The sequence below is a fragment of the Rhopalosiphum padi genome, chromosome 2 (assembly GCF_020882245.1).
Source record: "Rhopalosiphum padi isolate XX-2018 chromosome 2, ASM2088224v1, whole genome shotgun sequence".
NCBI classification, from domain to species: Eukaryota; Metazoa; Arthropoda; class Insecta; order Hemiptera; family Aphididae; genus Rhopalosiphum; species Rhopalosiphum padi.
This window is the reverse complement of record NC_083598.1, coordinates 27868749-27886348: the sequence shown is the minus strand read 5'-3', so window position 1 is coordinate 27886348 and position 17600 is coordinate 27868749. Positions and strand designations below refer to the sequence as shown.

Genomic DNA, 17600 nt, shown 5'->3' with positions numbered 1-17600 from the left:
GTTTTTGCATTGTTTATTTTTATATTGTTGGCATTTATAATTTATCTTCAAATTTTATCATAAATTATAAATTGTAATAAAATATATAATATTATGATTTCGATCACGTCTTATAATAATTAATAAACATACTTAAATAATAATAGGGAAGTATAGACAAAAAACAATGACCAATAGGTGAGGAAGAATAATTAAGATTATGGTTTTCATTACATATTATACAACTAATTCTAGACAACTATTAAATTTTAAATAGGTAGTAAGTACTAATAATACTATAATTGAATCTAGATGATAATTATTATTCCAACTATGTTTTTTAGTAACAATAATAACTGTAATTAATAAAGCTATTATGGGAATTTTATAAAAAAACCAAATAATTGACATAGGCATGTAATAAATTAATAAGTGTCACAAAAAGAATTATCCAGGATATCATGTTTTATTAAGTATCTAAAAACACGTGTGTACAAAAATTGCTTTTTGGTCATTCGTGTAATTTTTTTTCTATAAACGTTTAAATATTATAATAATGGGTGATATTAAAAAAAAATAATCGAAGAACAACGTAGTAGATGTGAACATTGAAAATTTTAATATTTTTGTTTTCCCCGCAATTCATTACATCCTATATTATGGTCACTTGAATTATAAACATTGTCATATGTAGACAAATCACGTAGGTACGAAACTCATATTCATTATTTTATTCAAATAATGAGGCCTTGGTTTGTAATTCAACCTTAATGTTATAAAATAGTTACATTTATTAAATAAAATCTAGCAGAGATGTAAATTACACTAAGTAAAAATTAATGGAGCACAACGGGACCATAAACGAATTAAAAACTGTACAACACAAACATTTCGGCCCTAGAAAAAATTGAAAAAACATTATTGGGTACTAACCCAACTCCCACTCATTGGCCATCACAATGGCTCTAAAGGTAAGCAATCAAGGACATCAAGAAACCTACTCCAGACACCGTCACTCAAATTACGATTAAACAAATATACTCTTTCTATTTTTTTTTAATGTGTGCTATGTATTCTTAAAAACGTGTTTACTCTTGCTAAAGCAATTCGTTAATATTTGGACTGTTCATATTTCAAAAATGGTTTATGTTTTTAATAGTTCGTAGTTATTAGTTATTATAAGTTTCTCAAACCGTAATTCGTTATTTAAATTGTTAGTGGTTGTATAGTGAACATGTTAACGAATATTAGCTAGTAAAAAATAATATTTTTATTAAAATTCAATAGGTATTAGTATCGATAAAATACAAAATAAAATGGAACAAAATATGAAGGAAGGAAATAATAAATACGTGATAAAAGTGAGAAATGCCTTTAAAAAGTATGGACAAAATAATATATTTAACGGTTTAAACATGACTGTGAAATCTGGTTCAATGTAAGTTATTTCATTTTTATAATAATTAAAACAATTTTTTTTTTTAATTTAAAAATAGAATCAAATAAATAATAAGATTTAAAATTAAAAATATTGTTGCTAATATGATGACTATTAATAATCAGTGTTATAAGTGTATGAAATGTAGATATATTAGAATTTTATTAAGAAATTAATTTTTTTGACAATTATTTTTAGTTTAGCCGATGTATTTCTTATATATAGGTACAAATAAATATATTAATTACAATATATGTTTCTGTAATATATAATTTTGGGAACACTATGTATTATCAAAAATGTATAAATATGTATTGTTTTGACGATTGTCTTTAAATCAAACCAGTGAAGTATTATCATTGGATGCACAAGTCCCGCTTGTGATTATTTACTTGTTAGAGCATTTTTTAGTATCATAATTATACCAATAGAAATATGTAGCTAATATATTTCAATACCTGACGAATAATACATTTTTTTTTAATGAATTTTAATAAAATAAATATTGATTATAAATGTGATCTTATGTATTTGAACACTATAGTTGAATAGATACATAATTAACATTTTATTTTTATAACTAATTATTAAGGACTTATTAGATTTTGGGTCCACTATTAAATTATTTACTGAAATATTCTCGAACCGATCTCAAATGTATACTATCTTATTTTCATGTTAATTTTAAGTATTCGTATTGGCACTATGTTTCTACAGTAAATGTTTATAGTTCTTTTTAAATAAAAATTTAATTTAAATGTTTGTTTAAAAGAGAAAATATTTAAGGGCTAATAACAATATAACTATTCGGTTTTAATATCAGCTCGATAAAATAAAATAAGTAACAACAAACAAAACTAATCTCGTATAGTCGATTTTATCGGTACTAAAAATTTAAATAAAAACAACAGATTTACTTAACTATATACCAATACAATATTGAATTCAAAATATGCAGATGATTCACGTAGGTACTATCCTAATACTACTATGGAGTGTGGCTTGTATCGCATTCCTAACACTTCAACAATTACTATAGTATAATAATATATTATTATTATACAATATTAGGTAGTTATGAAGGTAGGTACTAAACGAAATAAGGAACGTACCTTTATTGAATTTACAATGATGTTTTTTTTAAACTTTCTCTAAATACTTTTTCTTATCTATTGGATAATTTCACGCGGTAACTCCAAATCAACAAATTGAAGGCTAATTGTAGTGATTGTCATGCAACATTTATTTTTATATTTAAAGTTATTCATAAAAATAATTTATAATATTAAAGATTTTTACCATTCATGAAATATAATGATGAATATGATAAAAGTGACCTTGTATAATATTGCAATGGTATGTTTTAAAATTTTTAAAACTTAATACTACAAATACAATTAATAATTGAAATTTATAACTTAATAATATGTAAGTTCAATGTAAATATCACTCCATACACAAATTATTATAAGCTAATAAATTTGTAGTTGGGGCTGAAAAAAAAAAAATCTATAAATAACATTGTTTTATATTATTTATACGGACAATTCAATATTGAATAAGCAGATGAAGTGCATACTATTTTTTACACTGATTACAGAGAAATAATTTTATTAAATATTACAATATATCAGTCATATTTTATCTGCGCTAGTCACAATCGTAATTTATTGATTTTTAATGGACAATATGATTTGCCTATACACTACTCCCAGATAGTCATAAGCCACAAAACTATAGTATTTTACACAGATATTTTTTATTTTTACAGCTATGGTCTTTTAGGACCAAGTGGGTGTGGTAAATCGACACTTCTTCAATGTATTTTGGGATCACTGCCATTGGATTCTGGTTGTATTGACTTACAAGTAGAAAGTTTAGACGACGTTGGATATATGCCTCAAGTAAATAATATTAAAAATAATTTTAATATAAGTACAACTAATATATCAAAACTTTTATCTTTTGAAGGATATATGTCTGGAAGACACTCTGACCATAAAAGAAACTTTCGAATACTATGGATCACTTTATAGAATGAGCAAGACAAAAATTAAAAACAAATTAGATGAGATTACCGTGTTTCTACAGTTACCAGATTTGAATAGTTACATTAATGAAATAAGGTAAAATATCTTTGATTAGAAAAAATAATAAAATAAACTATGAAGACTGTATAGTATGATTATATCATAAAAACCAGTTTGCAGACAGTAAATTAATATTACAATATTTGTTTGTATGGTGATTATTTTACATTGAGCTTTTATATAGTTATTTGTACTAATAAATATATTATAAGAGATATTATGAAATGTTATTAAAATATTTAATTTTTTAAATAAATGTATTATGTAAACTAGTGATACACGAGGCACAACGATATCGTACTTCGATATCGATCCAATTTTACCGATATCGTGGAACTAATTTATCGAAAGTCCATCGATATTCGATATAATTTCATTACAGTTTCTATTTTCTATTTATTTAAATTTTGACAGTTAATCAGTAGCAAACAATGATAAACAGTAACGATAAGAAATACCTAGTTCCTTTTTATCGTCTATAATTTTAATTAAATATTTGATTTTTATTGTTTATAATAATATGATATAAAAACTTATTTTTAATATCTACAATTTCAAAAGAAATGCGTCAATATATTATTTAAGTAGTATTGTATTATTTTTAGTTTTATAAATTATATCGATATACGAGTGTTATAAATAGATAACAATATTGTTTGTTATTTGATATCGTGATACGATATCGATATAAATGAATCGATGTCGATAATTGAAAAAATAACGTTGTGCAACATTAATGTAAACAATATATGTTGAGATTTCACATTTCTATTTAAGAATAAAATAAAAATATATCTAAATAATGCTTAATTAATTAGCTAGTAAGATCGATAGTCAAATACTTCGAAGATTACAATTGTATTATTATACTAAAAATAAGAATAAAAATAACTCTATAACTTATAAATTAAATTATTATTGAGTTAGGCAAAAACGATTGGGTGTAGTTTATGGATTGGTTACCGTCCTCGTCCTCGACCGGTTTAGAATTTGATAGGACCATGAATCCAGGGAATCTTGGTTTTGAATACCTATATTAAATAATAAAGTTACTAACAATATTTTAATATTAGTATTAAGGCTGTGTAGTAAGAATTTTTATAATTAAGAATTAATATTAATTACATTTTTTAAATAATTATTTTAATATTCATAATTTATTTTTTATTTATATTAGTGGTGGCCAAAGCAGAAGAGTATCTTTAGCTATTAGCTTATTACATGACCCCAAAGTTATGATTTTGGACGAACCAACAGTCGGAGTTGACCCTTTGCTGAGACAAGGGTAACATAAATTATTATTATTAAACTTAATAATTACATTTTTAATAATATATCAAATAATATAGAATTTGGGCAGAGTTTACCAAAATGGCCAAAAAACATAAAAAAACAATCATAATAACTACTCATTATATCGAAGAAGCAAATAAATCGGATTGCGTAAGTCAATATACTTATAATATAGTAACATATTATTATAAATACTTACCATCTAACGATTAATAAATAGTTAAAAACCTATTTCATTCACATAATCTGTATAACCAATGTTATAGACGTTTCGTGTATTATCATAAGTTCATTATATTTGAATGAATCACAAATATGTATCAAATATTTATGAAATGTAACATAATTCATAATATGTTAAGAACATTTTCTTACTTGTATAAACGCATTTTGATTTAGAAAAGTATTCAATTTATAGGTTTTTGTAACTCAAAAGTCAAAATGCAATACACTGACATCTGAAATAGTTTTTCTGACAATGGGAAAATATAGTAAAACCAATTAATGAATACCGATCCTCTTTTTCAACCCAACATATATTAACTATATTGTTATATGGTTTTTATATAACGAATTGAAATAAAATTTGTGCTTAGGTCGGCTTAATGAGAAATGAATTAATAATTGAAGAAGGACCACCTCAAGATATCCTCGTCAAATATGGTACAGATACATTGGAAGCAGCTTTTTTAACGATTTGCTGTAATCAAAGAACAATTATTAAAGTATTGTACCTTGACATATTTAAATATAACTATATTATTTATGTATGCGTATTGCGTAGTTATAAGACAGTAGATAGATACATTCTTGTACGAGTATCTTAATATTCTGTTTTTTGATGGAAAATACTATACTATCTTCACATACGTCATACATATAATTTGAAAACTTCTATCGTCGATTGACAATTTCATTAATATCTTGTATTTTATAAATTAATATCCAACTCTATTAATACAATGCATGTTGACTGTTGAGCTATTATAACTACCTTAGCTAAACAAATAATATAATTTATGTATAAAAAAAAAAAAATGTAAGGCTATATAAAGAAACACAGCTAGTTCTATCTACGAGTAAACACCTTTATTTTTTAATCCTATAGCTTAAAACGCTGTTATATTGCTACACGATAATAAAAAAATGTATAATAAAATGATTTCCATATAAATACTGTAATTTTCACTGAAATGATTTCACATATTATATCGCTACTTCACAAAATGCATGCTCCACTATCGTTCTGATGACCAAGAACCATTGAAATGAAGGTCAAACATTCTATATACTACTGTATGTAAAAGATACCGAGTTGTACATGATATCTTTGTATAATACTTGGGTCAGGATCAAATACAACGACATTTTTTCACTATTAATATATTATTGCGTTGTGTAAGAACCTGCAGGAAACGTTACTTTTTATAAATATTAAATACACAGAAGAACATTAAAGGCACACAATTCCTTAACAGTCCATAAAAAATTTGATTTATGCAATATATACTTATATGTCTCAAAATATACTAAAAAGTTATAAAAAATTCCAAAAATTAGCCATATGACAATAATATCATATTATTATATTATATGCGTTGTTATATTTATTTTCAATGAGCGTGTATTTTTCGTGCAGTTATTTATAATTGCTTTCGAGATACAATTTATCATAAGACTGTCTCAAAGTCGTACCGGTTATCTCCATACGTTTGTCTGTTTAGAATGACCACAGCAGCACTATTCAAGTAAAAGAAAAAACTCAATCAAAAAAAATAATGAAAATGGAAAACAACGTCGATTTATATAGAATTAAAGCCTTGATAAAAAAAAATTTTCGTGTATGCTCTCGAGATTATATGTAAGTTGAACTTTGATATTATATTCTAATAATATGATAGTTTATTAATTAATATTGTATGATGTAGGTTGTTATTCACTGTGATCTTACTACCTATATTGCAAACGTTTAATTTTTGTTATGGGATTGGAGTGCCGTTTAAAGATATGTCAATAGCTTATAAAAACGACGAGATTAATATTTTAGATTGTCAATATTCAAATGTTAATAGATGTATTTTAGACGAAAATAACAATCAAAAAATGAGCTGTATTATTATGAACTACCTCTCATCACATGATTATAAATTAGTGAGTAGAAGGGGTACAGAGTATCTATTGAGTAAGAGGAGATTGGCCATCGTATGTCATAATTTCAACTTATTGTATTTCTAATTCATGTTATAGATCGAAGTACAAGATCGTGAAGCTGCTGAAACTAGTATAGATCACGAAGAGCATATTGCTTTTCTATATTTTCCTGAAAACTATACTAGTGGTTTTGCACAATATATTAATGACCGTCAATATTTTGATTTAGAATCTAGAATTTTTGTTCATTTAACGAACGAAAGTAAGTATAGTTAAAATGGTTAGCAGGTAAGATTTTAAACATAATTGTATTGTTTCATTAATGCATAAATAATTTCAGATATTTTATTTAAAAATCAAATTACGATAGATGTGTTAGAATCAATAAGTCATACAATAAAGGAAGCATTAAATAGTTGCTCTAATAATCCAACATCAGTCAGTGTACCCTTGGTATGATTATTGAAAATATATAAATATATATATATATACTTAATAAAACAAATAATTAAAATAAAGTATACAGAAAATGTGATAAATATATGATATATGACATAATAATGATTATTTATTTTCAAAATAAAATAAATATAATAAAAAAAATAGTAAAATATCGGTGAAAATTAAAAATTTTAATTTATATAAACTCACATGGATTACAATTTAAAAATATTTACTTATAATTTGTACACAAAAATACGATCGCAATATACTTATTAGGGCGAGACACGTTTGGGTCACTAATAAAAATGCAACCCGTTTGAGCCAATTTTTTTTAATTACATTTTACTTATAAATAATTACTAGAAAGCCCGCTTAGATGTTCAGTTAAACTGTGTAAACTAGTAAATACAAAGAAGAAAACTCAGAAGTTGGATATTGGTTAAGATATTTTTATGGGTTAGCTTTTTTACCACCATCCGAAGTTGGAGATGAGATCAGCGGTTCTCAAACTGTGGTACGCGGAGGGTCATTTTTGGATAATAAACCCATTCAATTATTTAATTCATATCTTATTTAAAAAAAAACTAATAAATAAAAAATAATTATATTGTAGTTGTAGTATTTTACTGCCTTATTATTTAAAATAAATGTATTTAACTGTACAATTTGAAATTTGGATCGTTCTATTTTTAATCATTAGTGGTACGCGACTGATTGATAATATACTTAAGTGGTACGTAAAAAAAAAGTTTGAGAGCCGCTGCTGTAGACTATTCAGATAAGCTTGAATTTGGGGTAAAACCTTTCGGTGTCTAAAATTATTTTTTAAAATACAATCGGCAAAGTCACAAATTTATATTATGTAGAATCATAAATCTACCTGGTATATTAGGTACACTTATGTCTTATGAGTTAATATATTTAGTTTTAATTTATACGTACCTATTCAATCTATTCGTGTTGTATTAGTGTTATTTTTAAATTACAAGTTATATCTAATATGAATTAAAATAAGAGTTTGAGGTTTAATTAACATTAATAAATATGCACATTATACAACTATTATTTGTACCTATTGTTTAAAATTATATTCAACACGAATTATAGTTTTTAAATTGTTAATAGACCAAACAAGGTTAATTAAATATATTTTATTAAATTATATTGTTACACATGTGCACCAATTAGGTGTGTTGTTTAGTTTTGTGTTTAATAAAGTTGATTAATTTTTGTTGTTTGTAGGAGTTCAATACTTTATTTGGAAAAGAAGTTAAGTCATTTGTCAATGGTATCATTTCTCTTTTTATAGCCATGTAATTATTTTATTTTATACTTAATTTACAATATTCATTATTTTATATTATACAAAATATAAAGTCGGTAATTATATTAATAATGATTAAGATATGTTTTGAAAATGCAAGTATAATTAAATTAATGATAAGTATAAGTTCTATACAATAGATGGGTATAGGGTACCCATGATTATTGTTAAAAATTGATTGTACTTAGTTCATGTTTTAATAAATTGTTTGTACAATGTACAATTCGTTCATTAATAAATATAAAACTACTTGTAATTTTATGTTAAAGTTATGAGTAGGTAGGTATATTAATTGGGTTGTAGATATGAATAAAGATTTGATGAACTTATTTATTACACACATGTAATTTACCATCCATTTTATACTTTGTAATAAAAAAATATTATATAAAACGCGGATTAATGAATGATTTTTTTGAATTAATTATTTGTTTATTTTTAGGATAGCATTTTATTTCCCAAGTGTATTTGCGGTAAGCATAATGATGTCAGAAAAAATGGACGGACTCCTTAGCCGGTCCATGTATGCAGGTATTTAAACATAAATTATTTTACGCCAACAGTAAAATACCCATATATATTTAAATATAAACGATAGCTCTGTATTTGTTGCAGGTGTCAAAATATTGGAACTGTTAATTTCTATGTTTTTTATCACAACACTGTTACTTTTGTTACAAGTGAGTGCTTCCTGTTTCATTTCATATGCTATATTTTCGAATCCAATACAAATTACCAATGGGCTGTTTATCTATGTGCTGTTATTATTACTATTGGGATGGATAGGTTTCTTGTTTGGTAAGTATTAATTATTTAATGATAGGTACATTTTATGTTTTAATTATATTATATTATTATCTACTACAATAAATTAGTGAAGTTAATTATTGAATTTTTATAATGTAATTTAATCCATATTATATTTAACTGTAACGCAAATAATATAAAAAATTACAATATTTTTGTTTTAGGTTTATTTACTGCTGTTATATCAACTACAAAATTAGGTGGTGTGTACATTATAACTGGGTCATCTATGACTCAGTTTTTATTATCAGGTAAAAAAACTATTCGTGTAAAATAAATTATTGTAGTTAACTAATTATTCAGGATAATTCAATGACATAATATTATCATATTATTATATTAATAAAAGAGCTGATACGATACGTATACAAACTAAGATAAACTTGTATATCTTACATTCTGGTATAATATAATATTATATAAATTATAAATAAAAATATATAATTCATGATTTTAAAAATTTAAACTTTAAACATATATGTACTCGTAAGTTCTTAAGTAAATTAATAGAGCTTAGTTTATACCTATAAGTTATGATACCAATGTTTAATATTTTTACAGTGATTAAAAAAAAAAATTGTTATGTTATGTTATTCTTAGGTGCAATATGGCCTTTGGAAGGACAGCCCCAGTTATTAAGGCAATTTTCGATGGTACTTCCTATAAGGCTAGTAGGAAATACAATGAACAACATAGTATTAAAAGGGTGGTCATTAGATCATCCATCAGTCTTAACAGGAACTTCATTGACTGTTTTGTATACCATATTATTAGTACTGGTATTAATTGTATTAAGAAAATTAAAAAAAGATTGGTGGGTTATACAGAAATAGATAGTTTTATACAAATAATTAATAGAAAAAAATGTTGTATAGTAATATGTTAATATACCTATAGTTATCAATATTTTTTTTTTTTATCACGGAGTTAAGGTTTTAATACGATGTACGTTATATTAACATAATATAACTATCCACAATTTTACTTTTGCTTACATTTTATTTTGAATTGGTTTAAATTAATGACATTATTATGTTTAACTACTCATACAAATTAAATATTAAAATTTATCATAAATTATAATATTTTCTTGACAATTTTATAAGCAATGATACTCACGAACTCACAAGTCCCTTATTATTTCGATTATAACAATGACTGCATATTATATTATATAATTTATTAAACAAGTAACGTAAGAAATTCTCATATTATTATGAATTTTATATCTCATTATTTTAATTCCAACTATTTTATAAGTTAAATTTAATGTAATATGTTTTTTATGCACTACCTATATTGTTGTATTATACTTATAATTATGCCTTATCGCATAAACATTGATGCAAATGTGTATTAGTTTAAAATAACGGTGATCAAAATTATTTTCCATGTGGATTATTTTAAAATAATTTTTTTAGTGTAAATACAAATCGACGAATTTTCAACTTATAGATTAGACTTGCGTAAGTTGAAGTTTTTGAATGATAGAAGGCTATTATTGACTAGAACTATATGTATAATATTTAAAATAAAATATAGACAATTAGGTATTTTTATGTAAAAATGTATATTATGGACTGTGATGTAATTCGATTGAACATTTATTTATAACAAAACATAACTGTATAGTGTATATATATATATTGTTAATTTATAAGATTGAAAAATAAACAATTTTATTGAAATATACATATATTGTGTATTATTGGCTTGGGTTAATATTATATTGTGTTCGTTTTATTTTACCTAGATTGTTTGAATACCGATAACATCATTAAATTGAATTAAATATACGCTACATAGACACAAATACATATTTAATTATATAGGAACATATAATTTATCAAAACGGATTAAATAAATGAGAGAAATATCTAAACACTCGTCATAAAATAATATATGTACTATTTTGTTGTTATCCGTTTTACAATAATACGTTCAAATTATAATTATTGATGTATCTACATTATCCACAAGATAACACATTCTTATTATTTTATTCAAAACATTGATTTTTTTTTTTAATGTTTTATTTATTGTTATTATTATTTTTGTTGAAACTCAGTTCTTAATCCTACTACAATCTTGAAAGTTTTACCTTTTATTTCTCGTGAAATTATTAGAAAACAATATTGAATATTTTATTTTATTTACAAAATTATAAATGTTTTATTATTTTATTCCAATTTTAGTTTATGCTTGATTCTACGATTTTAGAACCTAAAATAAGTGGTGTAAACAGGGTATTATACAATTTTTGCTTTTAATGTTACGTATTTTTTGTTGTTGTGTTTGACTCATTATTTTCTAGTTGGTGAAATGACTACTTTGAAAGTTGTATACCATAATCGATTGAAAATGTTGACTACTTAATCAATACTGTTGACACTATTTGTCCTATTACATTTGTTTCTTTAAAAGTGAAGAAACTAAATGGAGAAATGTACAGTATATGAATATATCGTTTTCGTTCAAAGTTTACCTATATTAATCTAATGATAAAATAATGAATCTCCTGAGTCATTAGTTAATTCTTCTCTATTTAAGGATTGAAATTAAATAGTATGACTTTAGAAAAATCATATCTAGATTTACAAATCATTCACTAACCTATTAGATTTTAATTTAACCGTTGATATAATATACACAATATTTATCTTGTATTATTATATTATTAACAAGTATTAAATTATTTAATTTAATAGTTTATTTATATATAAAAAATATATTTATTGTTTTAATTTATTATTTTCATAATTAATTCTTTTCTAAGTAAAAGACATTTACATATTTTTGTCAATAAATTATCATTGATTTAATATCTGTATTTAAATTGTTATATTATTCGAAAATGTAACAATTTATACATTCAGTGTGAAAAGGACATTATTGTATATGTGAACAATTAGATGGCATGACATTATATTACAATGATATAATACCACCGAGGCAGAGTTTCTGAGAAATTCTACCTCTATCTAATAAATTAAGAAACGTAAAATTGTACATAAAAAACTTAATAATAAAAATATAAAAAAAAATCCTCCTGGCACAAAAAGAAGAGACGAAGTTCCGAACCTTTACTCGAGCTAAAATAGGCCACTCTCACACGTTTGCCTCATCAGCAAGGAACCAGAACCAAGATGCGGTACTTGTAAAGTAATTCCAACAATAGAGCACACACTTTCATCATTGTCATCATCTTCCACAAATACACCGAAGCGCGAAAGATACTCAAAAATCCTCCCTCACTTTACTAAGCCCTCAAAGATGAGAACATAGTTGTAATCAGAATTTTTTTCTACAATATAAATCTAAGAAATTCACTGTAAATATTGTATCAATATTTGTACTAAATTATTGTAATGTATATTAATAATACGTTTTCTTAAATTTTTAATCAAATATAAGCCAATAACCTGTGTTGTTGAAGCCTTTTTCACGTAATAAAAAAGAAAAAAAATACCATCGATTCTTTATTGGTTATCGTTTCCAACCATATTGAACATTTTTGCTTTATGGAATCGATTAAAAACCAAATCGTATTATCAATAACCGTTCAATTTTATTTTTAATCGGAAATACAATATAGTTGATCAATATAAATAAAAAATAATATGGATTATCTTTTATAATATTATAAGATATTTTTTGTTATTTATTCAATTTTAATATTGTCGTATAATTTGCATAATTAAAAAAAAAAATGATAATATTATAATAAAATTCGTTGTTTAACATATTATTATAAACATTAAACAGATATTTATTATATACTTATCTTTCAATAAATAAATGTATACATAATTTGATTTTGTAATTTTAAAATTACAAGATATGTAATGCGCATGTAATGTATATTTTTTCTTTAGCATAATTCGTAGTGCAATGCAATGAATTTATAGACAGTACTATAATTGAAAAAGTGGTGACAATATCAACAGAATACCAATCGTGTGATTTCGAAATGAATGCATAAGAAAATATATTATTTATAAAATTTCTAATAGAAAACGGAAACATAAAATGTATAACTATGTTTTCATATATCAAATAATTTGATACCATTATGATATTGGATATTAAATGTATCCTTCTATTGGTTGATATTTCATTTCTGTGAAATATAATTAATCATGGTTAATTTATTTTCAGATTTTTTTCAATTATCTGTGCGTATTTTTCTTCCATATAATTTTGTATGTTTGTATTGTTTGTTTTAAATACCTATACAACAATATTTACGTTTCATTTTTTTTTTAACATTTAATTTATTATTCCATTAAACTATTGTTTTACATATTTTTTTTTATAAAATCAAATTTACGTAATACTTACATTATAATCTACCAGCAATCGAGTTTTAATTATTATGTACATTTTATGTTATCATCGAATCGTCTCTATTGATATTGCAATGGCGTTTAAAAACATTGAATCTGATGATGGCGTATAAACTGTGTATACAGAATATACGTTGTTGCTGTCATAATTATTTTTGTTTGCCAATTTTCCAATATTTAAAATCGATAAATTGTTTGTAATCATCGACATTGGTGCATATTCGGCTTTATATAATTCCATAAACTTTAGCGATTTAAAATGTATAGATTTTATGCCGTCTATTGACATCGTACATTCCTCCTTGAGTAGAGCACGGCTGATATGCTGAGTATAAGGAATAGCCGACTGCTGACATAAGTTTTTCTGGCACTCGTCGTAGTATATTATAATAATACCCGGCGCGTGCTTCACGTGCTTGGGAAGAGACGGGAGAGTGTGCGACACGAATAGAAACACGACAGTGGTGAAGACTCAGCGACGATCCGCATGTCCGTCAGCGAACATCCACACTCACTGCACGTCAACAGACCCGATCGGTAACCATCATAATATTCTTTATACATTATTATATGTCATCTGTTTTGTATCAATATACGATATATCTATATACTTGTATGTACTTTATTTAAATAAGCTAATCTTTAGCGTAAGTATTACACGCCAACGTCGAGTCCCCGACACCTCGTAAATATGAACAAATAACTTTGCCGCAAAGAAAACTCGTCAAACGGTAGCGAATCGGCGAAGAGTGGACGTCACGGTTTTATTGTTGAAAATTGGATGGTGTTTATCAAAAATCATATACGGTGTATATGATTTCATAGTTCTTATTTAAAAATTAAGAGTACAAATTAATATATAATTATAAACAATGAAACCTCACTCATGATACACTATATGATATAATAAATAGAGTTATAATAACTAATTTTGATAATAATATATTGATAATGGAATTACTTTCAAGTAATTTTTCTTATAATTCATTTATCTGTTACAACAATTATTGAAAATTGAGAATGGTAATCAAAGATAGATATTATAATTGGTTATGTCATATCTAATAATTGTATACTGAAATTTAAATAATAATATCGCAATATATAGATAATAATAAAATAAATAATATTATTAAATCATTTACACAATAAGGGAAACAAGAAATGTATACCCCTCCTATGTACAACCATGTATAAATACAACATACAATTCATAGACAATACCAGTATTAATGATCAGTACCAGTTGTTACTTTTTTTTATTTCAATTATATAAGTATAATACAAAAAAAAAAAAAATATTAAACCTTCGTGAAAGTTCGTCACCTCCTGCTTTAATTGTAGTCCATATTCATCAAGGTTAATGAGTTTTTTCTTTTTTTAAAAAAACCTCATCAAAAGTTTCATATTCAGTGATTTACAATCAAAATCCGTTTTAAATAGTCTCGGAATAAAAGGCTGCAAAATAGTAACATTCAAAAGATATCTAGAAAAAATGTCTATTCCGAGTTTTTTCGCATCATGTCCGAGTTGCGGCCGGTTTAATTTTTGCCTACATTTTAATATTATTTGGTGCACCATAACTTACTGCACATGCATCGTAACCATTTTATAATATATCACCTTAACTACGCATACAAGGTTTTTTTAATACCCTAACGTAAGTTTTTGTTTTTAACACTGTAACTCTGCGTATAATTTTTAATTTTTTTATTGTTTAAATACAATAAATTTTATTAAAATTAAATGAAAATAATATTAGATAAGTAATACCGGAAACAGCATAATCCATAGTCTAAACGACGTATCACTGACATTTATATAAATTATTTTAAATCTATAGGTAGTAATAACTTAAAATTAATTATCTAATTAAAATACTAATAACCAAAACATTCAACAAACATCGTCGTTGTCGGTTAGCACTTTGGTAGTCATAATAAAGGTTTATAAGTTAATAACATTATATCAAAATAAGATAATTTTCTATCTTAGCTGATAACTTGTTGACTGCTTAATAATAAAAATACAAATACAATATAGATATAAAAAATAAAAATACTGAATACACCTTGGATGTCGCTTTTCTTAAGAAAATGAATAACGAAGTTTAAAATATATAACTTTATATTTCAAAAATGTTTTATTAATAAAATTTGGACCGCAGTTCGTATGTACGCTAAATAAACGGGGGTCTCAAATCGGAAGAAATTTTTATCACGGTACGCAACTAGTTGTCACACGAATAAACTATTTGATTAATCAAATAAATGTATATTTTACAGTGTAAATAAAAGAACAATGCAAATCAAATTCAGTAAATCTTATATTACGAAAGAAAATTAACTACAGTCGCATTAATGTCTACACGATTCGTAAGATTTTTATTCGATCGCAATCAATGTAAATCACTGGTTGTGTTAGAAACTGCAAGCCTTTGTCGCAGGTTTCTAGTACCCTCAAATGTTTTTACCCCCGGGGGTAAAATTATCCTAGGATATTTGTACCCCCCGGTAAAATTATTCTTAAGGGGGGTAAAAATAACCGGAGGTAAAAATTGCCTGTTACATATTTTGCAGCACAATGAATTGGGTCCCAAGATCCCATTTTCATACGAATTGCGTTCCGATAATATTAATTTAACAATTACACTAATTGCGTCTGATAATAACATTTATATGACTATATTAATTCCGTCCAATGTCGATATTGATTTGTCATTTGACAATTTTCGATGAATTAGTTTTGATGGATTATCATATTATATAATAGAGATTGTCTATAATTTCCGTGTGTATTAAATTATCGTTTAATTCTTTTCTATTAAATATTTCAACAGGAGGACTTGCGTGGTTATGTTCATTAGTACGTTAAAAATTATATTTTTATTATTTGACTTAATGTACGACTTACATGTTTCTTTATAACATATTTAACGCTGTACTTATATGAAAACAGAATAGCGTATACGATAGTTATAATAACACACAATCGAAACACATATTAATCGCCGTATACATTTATTTCCAGGGTTATTAATTGTTATTTATTATTATATTATATCTCGTCCGATATGGATGTATTAAAAAAAAATATGTATATATATTTCAATCCGAGAAAATAACGATAGGAGAAAAAATATAGGTATTAAATATATTGGTATAATCGATGATTGTTATTTTATAATATTAACGATGAGTGTAATTTTTCAAAACTAAAAAAATATATATATATGTAATAATACAACAGCCAATTGAATCGCGATTCCTTCAACAGTCGTTTATTACAAAGAAGAATGGTTATTGTATATTTAAAAAATACAATGAACTTTTTACTAACGCATGATCGTGTTATTGTTAAAAAATATATATTGTGTAATAAAAAATTATTTAAAAACCAAAATGTAAAAAAAAATCAATAGTATTTTATATTTGTTTCGAATATAAAGCACATTTTTATATTTTATGTATGATAAATTAATAATGACAGATTATTTTTTGACGAATTGACGAAGATGACAACGATCAAACGAAATCGAGAATAGAATTAATTTCTTTAAAACGATCAAATGCTTCTGAAAATCTTCAAGTCCAAGCTAAGAAAACGAATAACTTGTCCGAAGATCGTTTTTTCCGGGAAAAGAAAGAAAACATGTAAAAATAAAAATTCTTGATGTGGATCGAGAATTTGGGCAAGATGTGATCTTCGATAAATTTAAGAGTAATAGT

At 24.8% G+C, this 17600-nt stretch overlaps 1 protein-coding gene across 2 annotated transcripts; it reads left to right on the top strand.

Moving 5' to 3' along the window:
* Positions 1-1050: 1050 nt before the first annotated feature.
* Positions 1051-11157, top strand: LOC132922441 (ABC transporter G family member 23-like). Of its 2 annotated transcripts, XM_060985957.1 has the most exons (16): positions 1051-1192; positions 1267-1417; positions 3189-3321; positions 3389-3543; positions 4685-4792; positions 4857-4950; positions 5397-5525; positions 6525-6661; positions 6729-6951; positions 7048-7213; positions 7292-7404; positions 8638-8708; positions 9162-9250; positions 9335-9517; positions 9691-9777; positions 10127-11157. In XM_060985957.1, the coding sequence occupies exons 2-16, from the start codon at positions 1296-1298 to the stop codon at positions 10357-10359; spliced, it is 2043 nt and encodes a 680-aa protein (XP_060841940.1). In that variant the 5' UTR covers positions 1051-1192; positions 1267-1295; the 3' UTR covers positions 10360-11157. The 2 variants fall into 2 exon arrangements, with proteins under 2 accessions (XP_060841940.1, XP_060841941.1); XM_060985958.1 differs by lacking the exons at positions 9691-9777; positions 10127-11157 and having other exon boundaries at positions 1051-1417; positions 9318-9503.
* The last annotated feature ends 6443 nt before the right edge of the window (positions 11158-17600 follow it).

What these genes read in the sequence shown, in the direction of transcription:
- LOC132922441 (XM_060985957.1), top strand. Translation starts at nt 1,296, where the DNA reads ATGGAACAAAATATGAAGGAAGGAAATAATAAATACGTGATAAAAGTG. An exon ending in GACCCTTTGCTGAGACAAGG is followed by an intron (nt 4,793 to 4,856) that starts GTAACATAAATT and finishes CAAATAATATAG; the next exon opens with AATTTGGGCAGAGTTTACCA. An exon ending in TAGCCGGTCCATGTATGCAG is followed by an intron (nt 9,251 to 9,334) that starts GTATTTAAACAT and finishes TATTTGTTGCAG; the next exon opens with GTGTCAAAATATTGGAACTG.